We start from the raw sequence: 17,307 nt of genomic DNA, 5'->3' as shown, positions 1-17,307 counted from the left end.
GTACAGACTACTGAATGGATTTAAATGACAGCGACCCTCAGGCATTAAATCTATTTGAACGTCTTATGGAAAAGTAAGGTCCAAACCAAGGATCTGCTCCCTCAGGAGTCACTAAATCAACACGCTGAGGAAATGAGCTCATGACAGTCTCAAAGGACCAAATTCAATTAAAGTGTGTGGAAACATTAAGTCTTTTATTGTATTATGCCAACACTTAACTACAGGTCATCCTTTTTCCAGTGTTTTTCTTTATCCTCCTTCTTTTTTTTTTTGAGATGGAGTCTTGCTCTTGTCACCCAGGCTGGAGGGCAATGGCACGATCTTGGCTCACTGCAACCTCTTCCTCCTGGGTTCAAACGATTCTCCTGCCCCAGCCTCCCAACTAGCTGGGATTACAGGCACCCGCCACCTCACCTGGCTAATTTTTGTATTTTTAGTAGAGACAGGGTTTCGCCCTGTTGGCCAGGCTGGTCTCAAACTCCTGACCTCGTGATCTGCCCATCTTGGCCTCCCAAAGTGCTAGGATTACAGGCATGAGCCACCGCGCCCGGCCATTCCCCTTATTTCTTAGTATAATGCCAACACCTTTGTTTGGCACTGAGATCAGGGTTTGCTTGTGACACTTCGGGAACACTGTGTAATAAACATTATGAGTCTTTTTCTGAAGCTATTTTCTGGGCCTTTAATATTGCTTAATGTTGAAATGATAATATTTTGGATATATTGTTTATTTTATTAATATCACCTTTCTTTTTACTTTTAAAATGTAACTGACAGAATAATTTAAATGACATATGTGGCCCTCATATTTCTCCTGGACAGTGCTAGCACCAAGGAGGAGGCTGTTTTTCTGATGCCATTCCATTACTTAATCACCCACACAGAACATCTGTCAATCCTCTTTCATGTGCATATGCACCTGCTGATTCCAGCTAACAGAAATCAAACCATATTGATTATTTAGGAAAATGGGCTTACAAGATGCTGGTAGAAAAGGTCAAAGGAGACACTCACAGTTCCTTTCAAGGATATCTTTAAAATCGATGGTGTAGGAGACCCACTGGCTGGTCAGGAAAGATTCTGTGAAGCCCCAAATGCTGATATTCATGGACCTCGCTCCAGGTTCTGAAGCTAGGCCAGTGAAATAGATGGGGTCCCTGGTGAACGTGTAGGTTTGCCAGCACTGACCTTCGTCTGTGGAGAACCTGAAACCACGATTAGAGAAAGATCATGACAGAGGATCCATGTGTACTGGGAATTCAGAAAACCACTCTGGCTTTTTGACCCCAAACCAGACAAACCCCCTTACATTTAGGTGATGGCTTATTGGCTGATAACTATTTTAATTCTTTTTTTTTTTCCTGAGATGGAGTGTCACTCTGTCACCAGGCTGGAGTGCAGTGGCACGATCTCGGCTCACTGCAACCTCTGCTTCGTGGGTTCAAGTGATTCTCATGCCTCAGCCTCCCGAGTAGCTGGGATTACAGGCACGTGCCACCACACCCAGCTAATTTTTGTATTTTTAGTAGAAATGGAGTTTCACATGTTACGCAGGCTGGTCTCGAACTCCTGACCTCAGGTAATCTTCCCGCCTTGGCCTCCCAAGATCATCGGCCAGAGCCACCGCACCCAGTCAACTATTTTTACTTTTAATGTCTATGGTTAACAGGATAAGCAAAAGAGATTTGTTCAGAGAGAGTATGAAAGTAAATACCTTTACAGAAATTATTTCAAAGGAAAGACAGGAGAGTGACCCAGGTAAGAAATGGCTTTTAAATTAATAAATTTAGGCTGGCTGTGGTGGCTCACGCCTGTAATCCCAGCATTTTGGGAGGCTGAGGCAGGTGAATCACCTGAGGTCAGGAGTTCAAGAATAGCCTGACCAACATGACAAAACCTCATCTCTACCAAAAAAAAAAAAAACAAAAAAAACCCCACAAAATTTAGCTGGGTGTGGTGGTGCATGCCTGTAATCTCAGCTGCTCAGGTGACTGAGACACAAGAATCACTTGAACCTGGGCGGCGGGAGGTTGCAGTGAGCCAAGATTGCATCACTGCACTCCAGCCTGGGTGACAACAGCAAAACTCCATCTCAATGAATAAATAAATAAATAACAATCAAATTATTTTATAAGAACTTATACTTCTTTCTTTCTTTGAGACAGGATCTCATCGTCACCCAGGCTGGAGTGCAGTGGTACGATCTCGGCTCACGGTGGCCTCAACCTCCTCAGGTGATCCTCCCACCTTGGCCTCCCACATAGCTGGAACCAAAGGCATGCACCACCACGTCCAGCTAATTTTTTTTTTTTTATGGAGACAGCATTTTGTCACATTGCCTAGGCTGGTCTTGAAATCCTGGCTCAAGCAATCCACCCACCTTGGCCTCTCAAAGTGCTGGGATTACAGGAGTGTGCCACCACACCCGGCTCAGAACTTGTACTTAAGAAGTCATTTTCAATCTAGAGTGCTTGAACACTTCCATAATAATTTTGTAGACAGAAAGAATATATATATATATATTTTTTTTTTTTTAATTGAAATAATATTAGAGACAGGGTCTCCCTATGTTGCCCAGGCTGGTCTTGAACTCCTGGGCTCAAGTCATCCTCCTGCTTTGGCCTCCCAAAGTGCTGGGATTAAAGGCATGAGCCTCTGCGCCCAACCCAGAAAGAATGTTTTTAAGAAGTGACAAATATGTTAGCTAGAGGCAGTGAGATGAAAAAACAATGCCATTTTAAAAGCAATCCTTTCTAGAATCTTATCTATAGTTCTGTCAAATGCAAAAATTTGAATTATAGTCTGTAACATCCCCCCAATAAACTGAAGAACATCCCCCCAGTTGCCCTCTGTGCAGACAGTGTGTGTGAGATGAGTTCATGCATACTTAATCACATTGATAGGACGGCTGCTGTGCTCAATGGCCACAATGATGCCTCCAGAATCCAGGATGGTGTAATAGTGGGGTCCTTCCAGCATCTTTGTCCAGGAGTAACCCCCATCATCTGAGATGTACACATCTGGAACCATCACTGAGATGGCGTCCCCCACGCTACCTGCAACATAATCCGCCATCTCATCAGCACAAATAGGCAATGAAACAGAGAGCATTTACTCAAGAGAGAATAATTTTGAATGAATTTATTCTGATTATTTCCCATCAAACCTCTTTTAGTAGGAAAGAAAACCACCAAAAACTTGGGAGAAGTTGTGTTGCTCTCTCTGATAAAAGTTGATGAAAAACCCAAAGTGTTGTTGTAATGTAAGAAATTCTACCAAAGGAATGTAAAAGCATCCACAGTGTTTTTTCTCAGAGCGTTCAAAGCCTGCGGCTGAGTTTCAGTGTGCTCAGCCACTGTTCCAGTTGGAGGTGGTGAGTGGGAGGTTTCTTACCATGAGCAATGACAATGCCTATGGCATTCGGCTCTGAGAGTGGGGCCATTGGAACATTCAGTTTCTGGGAGATGCTGTAGGAAGCATGAATATGAAGGCTGCACTGTGAAAAGAAACAAAAGCTTAGATTAGAACCAAAGATACAATTTATTTAATCATTTTACAGACCCCTTCCAATAAAGCTTTGAGTTAACCCAGACCTAGGTAAATGTACCATCTTAACCATTTATTTACTATTTAGGTGTATAGTTCAGTAGTGTTAAGTATATTCACGTTGTTGTACAATCACATCTCTAAACCTTTTCATCTTATAAAATTCAATCACCAAATAAGCAACAGTTCCCTACTTCTTCCTCCTCCCAGCTCCCAGAAACTACCATTTTACTTTGTGTTTTCTATGAATCTGGCTACTCTAGGAAGCTCATATAAGTAGAATCATATAATATTTGTCATTTTGTGTCTGACTTATTTCACTTGGCATAATGTCCTCAAGGCTCATCCATGTTGTATTAATAGCGTATGTTAGAATTTCCTCCCTTTTAAAGGCTAAATATTATTTAATTGTGTGTGTGTGTGTGTATGTGTATCCACACACACCCCACACTTTATTTACTCATTTATCTGTCAATAGACACAAGTTGCTTCCACCTTTTGGCTATCATGAATAATGCTGCTATGTACATGGTTGTACAAATATCTTTTTGAGAACCTGCTTTCAATTCTTTCGGATGTATACCCCAGAAGTGGAATTGCTGGATATGATGATCCTATTTTTAATGTTTTTTAGGAACTACTATGCTGTTTTCTGTAGTAGCTGCACCATTTTACATTTTCACCAAAAGTGCACCAGGGCTCCAATTTCTCCATATCCTTGCCAACACTTTTTAAAATAGTAGCCACCTTAATCTGTGTGAGGAGATACCTCATTGGGGTTTTGACTTGCATTTTCCTAATGATTAGTGATGTTGAGCCTTTTTGTATATGCTTGTTAGTCACTTCTATAGCGTTTTTGGAGAAATGTCTATTTAAGTTCTTTGCCTATTTTTTATTCAAGCTGTTTGTTGCTGAGTTGTAGCTCAGTGGCATACTCTTGATTCTGAAATGTACTACAATATCTGGAAGCAAATATACAATTATTTCCTCATGGGTAACCTGTCTCAGTTTATTTTATTTTTGCATTACATCAAAGCCTCTGACCAATGTTTAAAGGTGGACTCCACACAAACTTGATAAGCACCTGATATACTTCAGACACTGTACAAGATGTGATGATAGTTGGAAATCAGATCCAGTCTCGTCTTTAAGAAACGGGTGTCTTAGGCTCCATGCCCACTCTCACAGACCCAGCCAAGTGGACCATGCATCAGGCCAGCCCCTGAAGGCTAAGGGTAGCCTGCACCAGGTTGGCTCCTTGCAGATCCACTTACCAGGCTCCAGGTGTTTCACCTGAAGACCCACTTACAAGGTCCACTCCAGTGGATTCCACTGCCAGGCCTGCTGCAGAGGACCCAGCCTCCAAACTACTCCCAAAGACCAAGGCACCAGGCCCACCTACCTGCAGAACCTATCAGTTGCCCTGCAAGAATCTCTGGATGAGCTACCTGGTAAGAGATTCCCCTGCTGAAGCCATCTGTAAAGGACTATGTGTGTAAGGGGACACATAGGCTGAAAGTAGAGATCAAAAAAAGATATTCCACACAAATGATAGCCAATAGAGAGCAGGGGTGGCTATATTTATTATTATTATTATTATTTTTGAGACCGAGTCTCGCTTTGTTGCCCAGGGTGGAGTACAGTGGCACGATCTCGGGTCACTGCAAGCTGTGCCTCCTGGGTTCACATCATTCTCCTGCCTCAGCCTCCCAAGTAGCTGGGACTACAGGTGCCCACCACCACGCCCGGCTAATTTTTTGTATTTTTAGTAGAGATGGGGTTTCACCATGTTAGCGAGGATAGTCTCGATCTCCTGACCTTGTGATCCGCCCGCCTTGGTCTCCCAAAGTGCTGGGATTACAGGCGTGAGCCACCGTGCCCAGCCCGGGGTGGCTATATTTATATCAGACAAAATAGACATCAAGTAAAAAACTATCACAAGGGATAAAGAAAGTTACCACACAATGATAAAGGTGTCAATTCATCAAGAGCCTATAACATTGGTAAATATAAATGCACTCAACATTAGAGCACCTAAATGTATAAAGCAAACATTAACAAAACTGAAGGAAGAGGTAGACAACAATACAATAATAGTAAGGGACTTCAATACTGTACTTTTAACGATGGATCATCCAGACAGAAAACCAGTTTAAGGAAAGAGCAAACTTGACCACCACCATACAAATGGACCTAACAGCCATATACAGAACACTCAATCCAACAGCAGCAGAATACACATTCTTTTCAAGTGCACAGAGAATATTCTCCAGGATAGGTCACAAAACAAACCTTAACAAATGTAAGACTGAAATCACCTCAAGTATCTTTTCTTTTTTTTTTTTTTGAGACAGTGTCTCACTCTGTCACCCAGGCTGGAGTGCAGTGGCGTGATCTCAGCTTGCTGCAAGCTCTGCCTCCTGGGTTCAAGCAATGCTCTGCCTTAGATTCCTGAGTAGCTGGGATTACAGGCACCCACTGCCACGCCTGGCTAATTTTTTTGTATTTTCAGTAGGGACCAAGTTGGTCAGGCTGGTCTTGAACTCCTGACCTCGTGATCCACCCACCTTGGCCTCCCAAAGTGCTGGGATTACAGGCATGAGCCACCGCGCCCGGCCTCAAGTATCTTTTCAACTACAATATAATGAAACTAGAAATCAGTAAAAGGAGGAAAATTGGAAAATTCACATGAATGTGGAAATTGAACAATATATTCTTGAACAACCAGTGAGTCAAAGAAAAGGGAAATCAGAAAAATCTTGAGACAAATGAAAAGGGAAACACAACATACCAAAACTTAAGGGATGCAGCAGAAGCAGTTCTAAGAAGAAAGTTTTTGGTGATAAATGTCCACATTAAGAAAAAAGAAAAATCTCAAAAATCTGAACTTTATACCTCAAGGAAATAGAAAAAGAACAAAGCCCAAAGTTAGCAGAAGGGAGGAAATAATAACAGAGCAGAAATAAGTGAAATATAATTTAGAAAAATAATATGAAAGATCAATGAAGCTTAGATTTGTCTTTTTTTTTGACAAGATAAAAAAGTGACAAACTTTTAATTCGAATAAAAAAAAGAGAAGACTCAACTAAAATCAGAAATGTAAGAGGAGATATTACAACTGATACTACAGAAAAAACAAAGGATCCTAAGAGACTACTGTGAACAATTATACTTCAAAAATTGGATAATCTAGAAAAAATGGATGAATTTCTAGACACATACAGCTTACCAAGACTGTATCATGAAGAAGAAACAGAAAATCTGAACATACTAATAAGAGTAAGGAGGCTCAATCAGTAATCAAAAACCTCCCAACAAGAAAAGTTTAGGACCTGATGGATTCAATGGTGAATTCTAGCAAACATTCTTCAAAGAAAAATTAAGACTGATCCTTCTCAAACTCTTCCAAAAACTGAAGAGAATGGAACATTTCCAAACTCATTTTATAAGGGTGGTATTACTCTGCTACCAAAACCAGACAAGGACGCTAGAAGAAAACAAAATTACAGATCAATATCTCTGATGAACATAGATGCAAAAATCCTCAACAAAATACTAACAAACTGAATTCAACAGCATGTTAAACAGATTATATACCACGATCAAGTAGGAACTATCCGTGGAATGCAAGGATGGTTCAACATCTGCAAATCAATAAATGGGATATGCCACATTAACAGAATGAAGGACAGAAATCATATCATCTTAATAGATCCAGAAAAAGCACTTAACAAATTTCAACACTCTTTCATGATAAAAGCTCTCAATAAATTAGGTATAAAAGGGATATACCTCAACACAATAAAGACAAGCTCACAGCTAACATCATACTCAAGCAATCAAAAGCTAAACCTTTTCCTCTAAGATCAAGAATAAGACAAAGATGCCCATTCTCACCACTTCCGTTCATTATAGTAATGGAAGTCCTAGCCCGAGTAATTAGGCAAGAAAAAGAAATAAAAATAAAAAGCATCCAAACCAGAAAGAGGTAAAATTGTCTGTCTCCAGGTGACACAAGCTTATATATAAAAATCCTTAATCTTTAAAGACTCCACCAAAAATCTGTTAAAATAAACAAATTCAAAAAAGTTGCAGAATATAAAATCAACATATAAAAATACAATATACACTAACAACAAACTATCCAAAAAAGAAATCAAGAAAATTCCATCTATAGTAGCACAAGAAAAAAACTTAAAAAAAAAAAAAAAAAAAGAAACTTAGGGACAAATTTAACCAAGGAGGTGAAAGACTAAAAAACAACAAAACATTGATGAAAGAAATTTGACAAAAAAAAAAAAAAAAAAAAAAAAGGAAATATATCCTATGTTCCTGGATTGGAATAATTAATATTGTTAAAATGTCCATACTACCCAAAGTGATCTACAGATTAAACGTAATGCCTATTATTTTGACTGTCTTTTTTTACTATTATATGGTTATAAATAACCCTCTTTCTGTGACAACACAGAACAATCCAAATACATATTAATTAATTCATCAGATGTTTACTGAGTACCTGCTATATTTCAGGCACTGTTTTAAGTACTTAAGGTACATCAAAAACAAAACAACCAGTTGTGGTGGCTCACATCTGTAATCCCAGCTGAGAGGCTGAGGTGGTAGGATCACTTGAGGCCAGGAGTTTGAGACTAGCTTGGGCAACATGGTGAAACCCCATCTCTACCAGAAAGTACCAAAGTTAGCCAGGTGTGGTGGTACACACCTGTAGTCCTAGCTACTTGGGAGGTGGGAGGATTGTGTGAGCTCAGGAATTTGAGGCTGCAGTGAGCTATGATTACTCCACGGGACCCCAGCCAGGGTGACAGAGTAAGACTCTGCCTCTTAAAAAAAAATTCCAATGGTATTTTTCACAGAAATAGAAAAAATCCTAAAATTTATATGGAACCACAAAAGACCCTGAATAACCAAAGTAATTGTGGGCAAAAAGAACAAAGCTGGGGGTATCATGCTACCTAATTTCAAAATATACTATAGAGCTATAGTAATCAAAACAGCATGGTACTGGCATTAAAAACACATATAGACCAATGGAACAGAATAGAGAGCACAGAAATAAATCTATGCATTTGTTGTCGACTTATCTTTGACAAAGGTGTCAAGAACACACAATGTGAAAAAGACAGCCTCTTAAATAAATGGTGCTGGGAAAACTGAATATCTATATGCAGAAGAATGAATTTCAACCCTTTTCTTTTTTCTTTTTTTTTTTGAGGTGGAGTCTTGCTCCGTCGCCAGGCTGGAGTGCAGTGGTGCAGTCTCGGCTCACTGCAACCTCCGCCTCCCAGGTTCAAGCAATTCTCCTGCCTCACTCTCCCCAGTAGCTGGGGCTACAGGCACACACCACCACACCCAGCTAATTTTTGTATTTTTAGTAGAGACGGGATTTCACCATGTTGGCCAGGATGGTCTCGATCTCTTGACCTCGTGATCTGCCCTTCTTGGACTCCCAAAGTGTTGGGATTACAGGCGTGAGCCACTGCACCTGGCCTCAATCCTTATTTCATGTCATGTACAAAAATCAACTCAAAATGGATTAGAGACATAAATGTAAGACTTGAAACTGTAAAACTACTAGAAGGATATATAGGGAAAAAAGCTTGACATTCATCTGGGCAATGGGTTTTTGGATATGACCCTAAAAGCACAGGCAACAAAAAACAAAAACAGACAAATGAGATTGCATCAAACTAAAAAGCTTCTGCAGAGCAAAGGAAACCACCAAAAGACAGAAGAGAGACAATACACAGAATGGAAGAAAATATTTGCAAACCATACATCTTACAAGGGGTTAATATCCAAACAAATCAGTAGCAAGAAAACAAATAATCCAACTAAAAAATGGGCAAAGGACCCATATAGCCGTTTATCAAAAGAAGACATTTAAATGGCTAACAGGTATACGAAAAAATGCCCAACATCACTAATCATAAGGGAAATACAAATAAAAACCACAATGAGATATTCTCACCCAAGTTAGAATGGCTATTATCAAAGAGATAAAAGGTAAGTATTGGCAAGGACATGGAAAAAAGGGAATGCTGTACATTGTTGGTGGGAATGTAAACTGGTACAGCCACTATGCAATACAGTAAGAAATTTTCCTAGAAAATGAATAACAGCAGGGCTGGGCATGGTGGTTCAAGCCTGTAATCCCAGTACTCTGGGAGGTGGAGGCAGGTGGATCACGAGGTCAGGAGTTCGAGACCAGCCTGGCCAACATGGTGAAAACCCATCTCTACTAAAGATACAAAAAATTAGCTGGGCATGGTGGCACATGCCAGTAATCTGTTACTCGGGACGCTGAGGTAGGAGAATCACCTGAATCCGGGAGGCAGAGGTTGAAGTGAGCCAAGATCATGCCATCGCACTCCAGCCTCAGTGACCGGACAAGACTCTATCTTAAGAAAAAAAAAAAGGCTGGGCGCGGTGGCTCAAGCCTGTAATCCCAGCACTTTGGGAGGCCGAGACGGGCGGATCACGAGGTCAGGAGATCGAGACCATCCTGGCTAACACGGTGAAACCCCGTCTCTACTAAAAAATACAAAACAACTAGCCGGGCGAGGTGGCGAGCGCCTGTAGTCCCAGCTACTCGGGAGGCTGAGGCAGGAGAATGGCGTTAACCCGGGGGGGCGGAGCTTGCAGTGAGCTGAGATCTGGCCACTGCACTCCAGCCTGGGCGAGAGAGCAAGACTCCATCTCAAAAAAAAAAAAAGAAAATGAAGGACAGAACTACCAGCAATCCCATTTCTGGGTACATATTCAAGAGAAACTAAATCAGTACGTCCAAAAGATATCTGCGCTCCCATGTCCACTGCAGTAATATTCACAACAGCCAAGATACAGAATCAACCTAAGTGTCCACTGATGGATAAATGGATAAAGAAAATGAAATATTATTCGGCCTTAAAAAAGAAGGAAATCCTGTCATCTGTTGAAAACATGGTGAACCTGGGAGGCATTACGTTAAGTAAAATAAGCCCAGCACAGAAAGACAAATACTGTATGATCTCACTTACAAGTGGAATGTAAAAATGTCAAACTCACAGAAGCAGGGAGTAGAATGGTGGCTTTCGGGGACTTGGGGTATGGGGAGATGAAGGCCAAAGGGTATATAGTTTCAGTTATTCAGGATGAATAAGCTTTAGAGGGAAAATATACATGGTGACTATAGTCTAGAATACTGTATTGTTACTTGAAGTTTGCTAAGAGATAGATCCTAAGTGTTCTCACCATACACACAAAAGATAATTCTGAGGTGATGCATATGTTAGTTAGCCTGACTGTGGTAATCATTTCACAATGTATACATATATCAAAACATCACAGTGTACATTGTAAATATATATACAATTTTTATTTGTCAATTATGCCTCCATAAAGCTGGGGAAAAAAGAAGTGTATTGTCAGAAACTAGTTGAGGTATGCAGCCAAAAGAAAGTTAGTGCTCTAAAAAAGGTTCAAAATGGCTAAAATGATAATAAATATTGTATTATGTATACTTTACTACTATGTTTTAAAAAAGAAGAGGTTCAAGCAAACTATTAATGAAATGAAGAGGAATGATTAGTTCTAACTGGATGGTCACCAAGGGTGGTTAGGATTTCCACTAATCCTAGTCAACTGGGGTTGGGGGAGACAGGCCCAACTTCCCCCAGGAATAGTGTGGGTGTTCAGGGAATGGCAGGGGGTTACAAGGGTGTGTTAGGGATAAGGTGAGCAATGACAATGAAAAGGCGGCAGAGGGCCCACCAGGAGAACCTTCACTCACCAGGTCAGGGACAGAGGCCATTCATAGGCCAAGAGAGCCACAATGAGCGCTGGGCAGGGAGAGGCATGGGGAGCCTGCAGGCAGCAAGGCAAACACACAGGCCACTGAACCTGCCCAGGCTTAAGGCGAGGAGGGCAGCGGCTGGGCAGGGCCAAGGCAGACAGATGGGAAACAGGGGTCAGAAGGTCGGGTAGATGCAACAGTGCTTGCGAGTGTAAAGGAGGAGAGTGTGTTGAGGTGGTGTAGGCAGGCACACTTTCTCTCACCATTTAAGGCTCTTAAAACAGAAAACCCCACCTCGAAAAGCAAAGTGTATGTCAGTGATAGGGATACTAAGGAGGGTTTGGGAACTACTGGTACTTCAATTTCTGAAGGAAACTCCAGCTGTCCCCCAAGCTCTCATTCTGTGAGTCAGATAAAAACTTATTTTTTTTCCTCTTTTTCCTTGCCTGCCTGTCACTCCTGGCTTTGGATCTCCTGGAGTGACACGTGTGTAGTTCCGGTTCCCAACCTCTCTGCAAGGAGGCCTGCCTTGCGTCCCCGTGCACTAAGCAGGTCACCACCCACTGGCTATGGGAGCCTAGGCAGAGGGAAAAGAAGGCCAGATCCTCTCCCTCTTGTTTCTGATGAGCAAGACCGTGCACTGTTTACGAGTGGCTGAGCTGTGGCTTCTTGCAGAATTTCTAAAGTCTCCCAGCTGCCATGCTGAGCCCTAACTAATCACCAGCCCCTCTGGCCATTGTTTTAATTCAGCAGTTTAGTGAACCACAAATTGTTAGCCCTCAGTTTTGTTCTTTAAAAGACAAATAATCCATAGTATTTTGATCTTTCCTCAGTTCTTACTTCCCAAATTCTAAGTTAATTTCATTACTCTCATCTCAAACTTTCCATCTTATTCTGAGGACCCTAATCAAGTATGAAACTTCATCATCCAAAAGCCTGGCACGGATCAGAGCAAAATGGAAAGGCTGCTGTGCTCTGCACACATTAGAGTCAACAAACCTCATTCTTGTTTTTTGCTGTAGCATCACATTCACTGTTTTCAGGCTTCCTCAGGTGCTTCCACCTTCCTCCTTGGTCAAAAGTGATCATGGTCTGGATAGAATTATCTGAATGGAAAGAGAATGACATTAAGCCTGATACACTGGAAGTACCTAATTAGATTCAGTTTATCATTGCATAACTCTCTCCTGAGACCGTATAGCCCCTGGAGTCCGACAAGCTTGTAACACCTCACAAAATAGCTCATTGTTGGTGAGTAATGAAGCAGCACTTTAAATATGATATTTGAGGCCAGGTGCAGTGGCTCATACCTGTAATCCCAGCACTTTGGGATCACCTGAGGTCCAGAGTTTGAGACCAGCCTGGCCAACATGGTGAAACCCCAACTCTACCAAATATACAAAAAGTTAGCCAGGCATGGTGGCGGGGGCCTGTAATCCCAACTACTCAGGAGGCTGGGACAGGAGAATCACTTGAACCCAGGAGGTGGAGGTTGCAGGGAGCCAAGATCACGCCATTGCACTCCAGCCTGAGCAACGAGAGTGAAACTCTGTTTCAAAAAAATAAAAAAAAAAACATATTTGAAGAAGGTATCCCACCTGAATAGGACCCAACTAATTCCACAAATTATCTAGGACTGATATTCTTTGAAAAAGACACCTTTTAACTCCTTACCAACATGAACAGGCTGATGTCCATTCTCCTTCCCTGTTTGCTTGCCTGGGAAGTAAAGTCTACTATAGGAAGGCATCCTAACCTGTATTCAGACAAGGCCATGACACTAGGCTTGTTTCAGGGACTCTTGAGATTCAATAAGTGTGCATAGTTCCAGGTTAATAACTCTGAATTATTGTCTCTCCACTACTCCATATCCTATTTTTCTTACACCTTTCTTTTTTCCCTTGTCTCTTCCCCATTCTTATTTTCAATGACATAAACTGCTGCAGGTTTTAAATTCAGAGATAATATCCTTTGAGTTTTCCTATTTATTTATTTATTGAGACAGAGTTTCGCTCTTGTTGCCCAGGCTGGAGTGCAACGGCAGGATCTCAGCCCACTGAAACCTCCACCTCCTGGGTTCAAGCAATTCTCCTACTTCAGCCTCTCGAGTAGCTGGGATTACAGGCACCTGCCACCCGGCTAATGTTTGGTATTTTTAGTACAGATGGGATTTCACCATGTTGGTCAGGCTGGTCTCCAACTTCCAACCTCAGGTGATCCACCTGCCTTGGCCTCCCAAAGTGTTGGGATTACAGGCGTGAGCCACCGCGCCTGGACTCCTTTGAGTTTTCTAAGAAAAAGCAAATGAGAAAGCAAATGAAGGAGAATTAGTTTATTCAACAAACATTTACTGAGTACCTACTATGTGAAAATTCTTTTTTTTCTGAGATGGAGTCTTGCTCTATCACTCAGGCAGGAGTGCAGTGGCACCATCTCGGCTCACTGCAACCTCTGCCTCCCGGGTTCAAGCAATTCTCCTGCCTCAGCCTCCCGAGTAGCTGGGACTACAGGTGTGTGCCACCAGGCCCGGCTAATTTGTATTTTTAGTACAGATGGGGTTTCACCATATTGGCCAGGCTGGTCTCAAATTCCTGACCTCAAGTGATCCACTTACTTTGGTCTCCCAAAGTGCTAGGATTACAGGCATGAGCCACTGTGACCAGTGTGAAAACTTTTGTAAGCCTTTGGGAATATATCAGTGAACAAAATAGACAAAAAATATATTGTGAAAAATACATTCCAGGAGGGCCAGACAAGCACCAGACATAGTAAATAAGTAAATTATGTAGTATGCTAGAAAATAAGCACTATGGAAAAAACTTGCGCAGCTAAAGGTGGATTGATAGTGTGTGTGTGAGGAGGGGAGGGCAAACTGAAATTTAAAATAGGATAGTCAGGCAAGGTCTCATTCAAAAAGTAATACATGAGTACAGACATACCAGCCTTGCAGGTATCTGGAGAAACAGAGGGAATTGTCTGTGCAAACTCTAATCCGTGCATGTGCATGTGTACCTGGTGTGTTAAGAACCGGCAGGTGGACAGTGTGATGAGAGTAGGGCAGATGGAAAGAGAAGAGCTGGAGGTGAGTCAGGGAGGAAACCAGGAGCCACATCTCCAGGACCTTGTAGGCCACTGCCAGGACTTTACAAAATAAAAACAGCCCCTACCTCCTACCGAAAAATAAATAAATAAAATGACACTGAGTCTTTGTACTTGAGACTAATGTGTTTATTTGTATAACTGGCCTAAGGAAAGGTGAGCTCTGTAGAGCCAATGAGTAGAACACAAGAAGAACCCTGGTTGGCTATCACTATGCACCCTTAACAAGAGGAAGAGCAGGAAGTGGGTCAAATTCAGGCTTATCTTCGTAGGCCTACATCTCCCAATACAGAAGACTCATTTTATAACCTAAGCAACACAGACTCAAAACATCTTCTTTTCTACCTGCCGTTGCTCTTCTCACTCCTACTTCTATTTACCATAACTTATTTAAAACAGGGAGCCTGTTTGCATGGGCTTGGTCTGTCCCTGCTGGACTCTCCTCCTGATCCCTCCTCCCCCCGGCATCACCCAATGTCTCACCACCACCACCACCAGGCCAAACCCTCCTGTGACTCTGATACTTTGCATGTGTAGTTCCTTCAGCTGAAAACGCCCTTCCCTCCCCCTTCCTGCCTATCATACTTCAGGCTCAGTCTTAAATGTTTTTAAAGTGTGTTCACTGTATGGTTTTGAGCGCAAGGCTGTTCAGTCATTTATTCACAGGCTCATTCAGCAAGTATTACTGAACATCTACTATGTGCAAAAATTGTCATAAGCACCAGAGGAGCATCAGTGAACACAACTTTAAAAATCACTGCCATTCACAGGACTCAAACAGAAGCTTCTTCAAAGAAGATATTCACACGGCCAACAAGCACATAAAAAGTTGTTCAACATCATTAGTCATTAGAGAAATGCAAATCAAAACTATAAACGAGATACTACTTCACTCCCATTAGGATTGCTGTTACAAAAATAACAGAATATAATGTTTGCAATGAAGTAGAGAAATTGGAATACTTTTGTACTGCATGTAAAATGGTACAACCATGTGGAAAACCCATTGGTATTTCCTCCAAAAGAGAAACATGGAATTATCATGTGATCTTGCTATTTCACTCCTACATATATCCCCAAAGGAATTGAAAGCATTGACTTAAACAGTTACATGTATAACAATGTTCATGGCAGCATTCAGTATTCATAAGAGCTGAAAATGGAAATAGCCTAAGTGTCCATCAATGGAGGAATGAAAAATAGGCTGGGCACAGAGGTTCATGCCTGGAATCCCAGCACTTTGGGAGGCCAAGGCAGGCAGATCATCTGAGGTCAGGAGTTCAAGACCAGCCTGGTCAACATGGTGAAACCCCATCTCTACTAAAAATACAACAATTAGCTGGGTGTGGTGGCACACACCTATAATCCCAGCTACTCGGGAGGCTGAGGCATGAGAATTGCTTGAACTTGGGAGACTGAGGTTGCAATGAGCTGAGATCACGCCACTGCACTCCGGTCTGGGCAATAGAGCAAGACTCCATCTCCAAAAAAAAAAAAAAAAAAAACAAAAGGTGCTATATTCAAACAAAGGAATATATCTATTCTAGTCTTAAAAAGCAATAAGTGAAATTCTAAAACATGCTGCAATATGGCTGAACTTTGACACAATATGCAAAGTGAAAGAAGCCAGACATACAACCAACAGTGTATGATTCTGCTTACATGAGCTACCTAGAATAGGCAAATTCATTGAGACATAAAATAGAATCTTGGTTACCAGAGCTGGACGACTGGCTGGGGACGAGGAGTGGTTGTGTACCTGGTGCAATTTCTGTTTGGGATGATGAAAAAGCTCTGGAAATAGGGGTGATGGTTGTACAACATTGTGACTGTGCTTAATGCTACTGAATTGTACCTTATACAATGTTAAAAACTGCAAATTTTCTTAGGGAGGCCGAGACGGCCGGATCACGAGGTCAGGAGATCGAGACCATCCTGGCTAACACGGTGAAACCCCGTCTCTACTAAAAATACAAAAACTAGCCGGGCGAGGTGGCGGGCGCCTGTAGTCCCAGCTACTCGGGAGGCTGAGGCAGGAGAATGGCGTAAACCCGGGAGGCGGAGCTTGCAGTGAGCTGAGATCCGGCCACTGCACTCCAGTCCCGGCGACAGAGCGAGACTCCGCCTCAAAAAAAAAAAAAAAAAAAACTGCAAATTTTGTTATACATATGTTGCCACAATGAAAAAAGGAAACAAAAAAATGTACATGGGTAGGCTTGTTGGCTTGGCAAGCAACACTACTAGAGGACAGGTTCTCCGAAGCCTCAAGTCCTACCACATGCAACTGAAGGCACGGCGCACCACCGCGATGCCGAGACTCACCTTCAGAGAGCACGCTTGTTATGTAGACGCCGCGGAGGGAGGTCACATTGGTAAAGTCCGTCTCTCCGCCTGTGGTAGTGTAGAGATGTCGGTCTAAAGACTTGGAATAGACAATGCCTCGATCATCTGAGGTAAAGATTGTGCCAAACCCAGTGTCTGAAATAGGCAAACAAACAAAAATACTAAGTTTTGGGTGGAACCAAAGAGAAAAACAATAGTCTAACCACACATATGATTGTCTGCCTGACCAAACACAGTAGCCAACTGTGTCTCTTCACGATGAAGACTCAGACCTGAGAATTAATCAAGGTTTGATACTCAAGATTTTTATGCCCATCTTTAATTCTAGTACCCAGCTTAGTGCCTGGAATATGGCAGATGCTGAGTTTGTTGAATAATCAGATGCTACAGAAAAACTCTTCTCAGATATATTTTGGTGGGAGAGGCCCCGTGTTTAGTTTACACTTTTTAAATCTTTACACTCTAGAACAATGCTTCTCAAACTATCTGTAGTGAAGGATCAATTTGTAAGATTTCCAATATGT

At 41.9% G+C, this 17,307-nt stretch overlaps 1 protein-coding gene across 5 annotated transcripts in view; it reads right to left on the bottom strand.

Moving 5' to 3' along the window:
- The window catches only part of SORT1 (sortilin 1), a 92,698-nt gene that overhangs the window by 14,572 nt on the left and 60,819 nt on the right, over positions 1-17,307 (bottom strand). For all 5 annotated transcript variants that reach the window (XM_033198339.1, XM_033198338.1, XM_033198337.1 and 2 more), the window contains 5 exons: positions 16,763-16,918; positions 12,341-12,447; positions 3,394-3,496; positions 2,888-3,056; positions 1,015-1,205 (listed from right to left, as the gene is read on the bottom strand). In XM_033198339.1, the coding sequence (XP_033054230.1) occupies positions 1,015-1,205; positions 2,888-3,056; positions 3,394-3,496; positions 12,341-12,447; positions 16,763-16,918 (726 nt within the window). The remainder of the gene's footprint in view (positions 1-1,014; positions 1,206-2,887; positions 3,057-3,393; positions 3,497-12,340; positions 12,448-16,762; positions 16,919-17,307) is intronic.

This window comes from Trachypithecus francoisi, unplaced genomic scaffold, assembly GCF_009764315.1.
Source record: "Trachypithecus francoisi isolate TF-2019V2 unplaced genomic scaffold, Tfra_2.0 Lachesis_group5, whole genome shotgun sequence".
Lineage (NCBI taxonomy): Eukaryota > Metazoa > Chordata > Mammalia > Primates > Cercopithecidae > Trachypithecus > Trachypithecus francoisi.
This window is presented reverse-complemented; position numbering and strand designations above follow the sequence as displayed.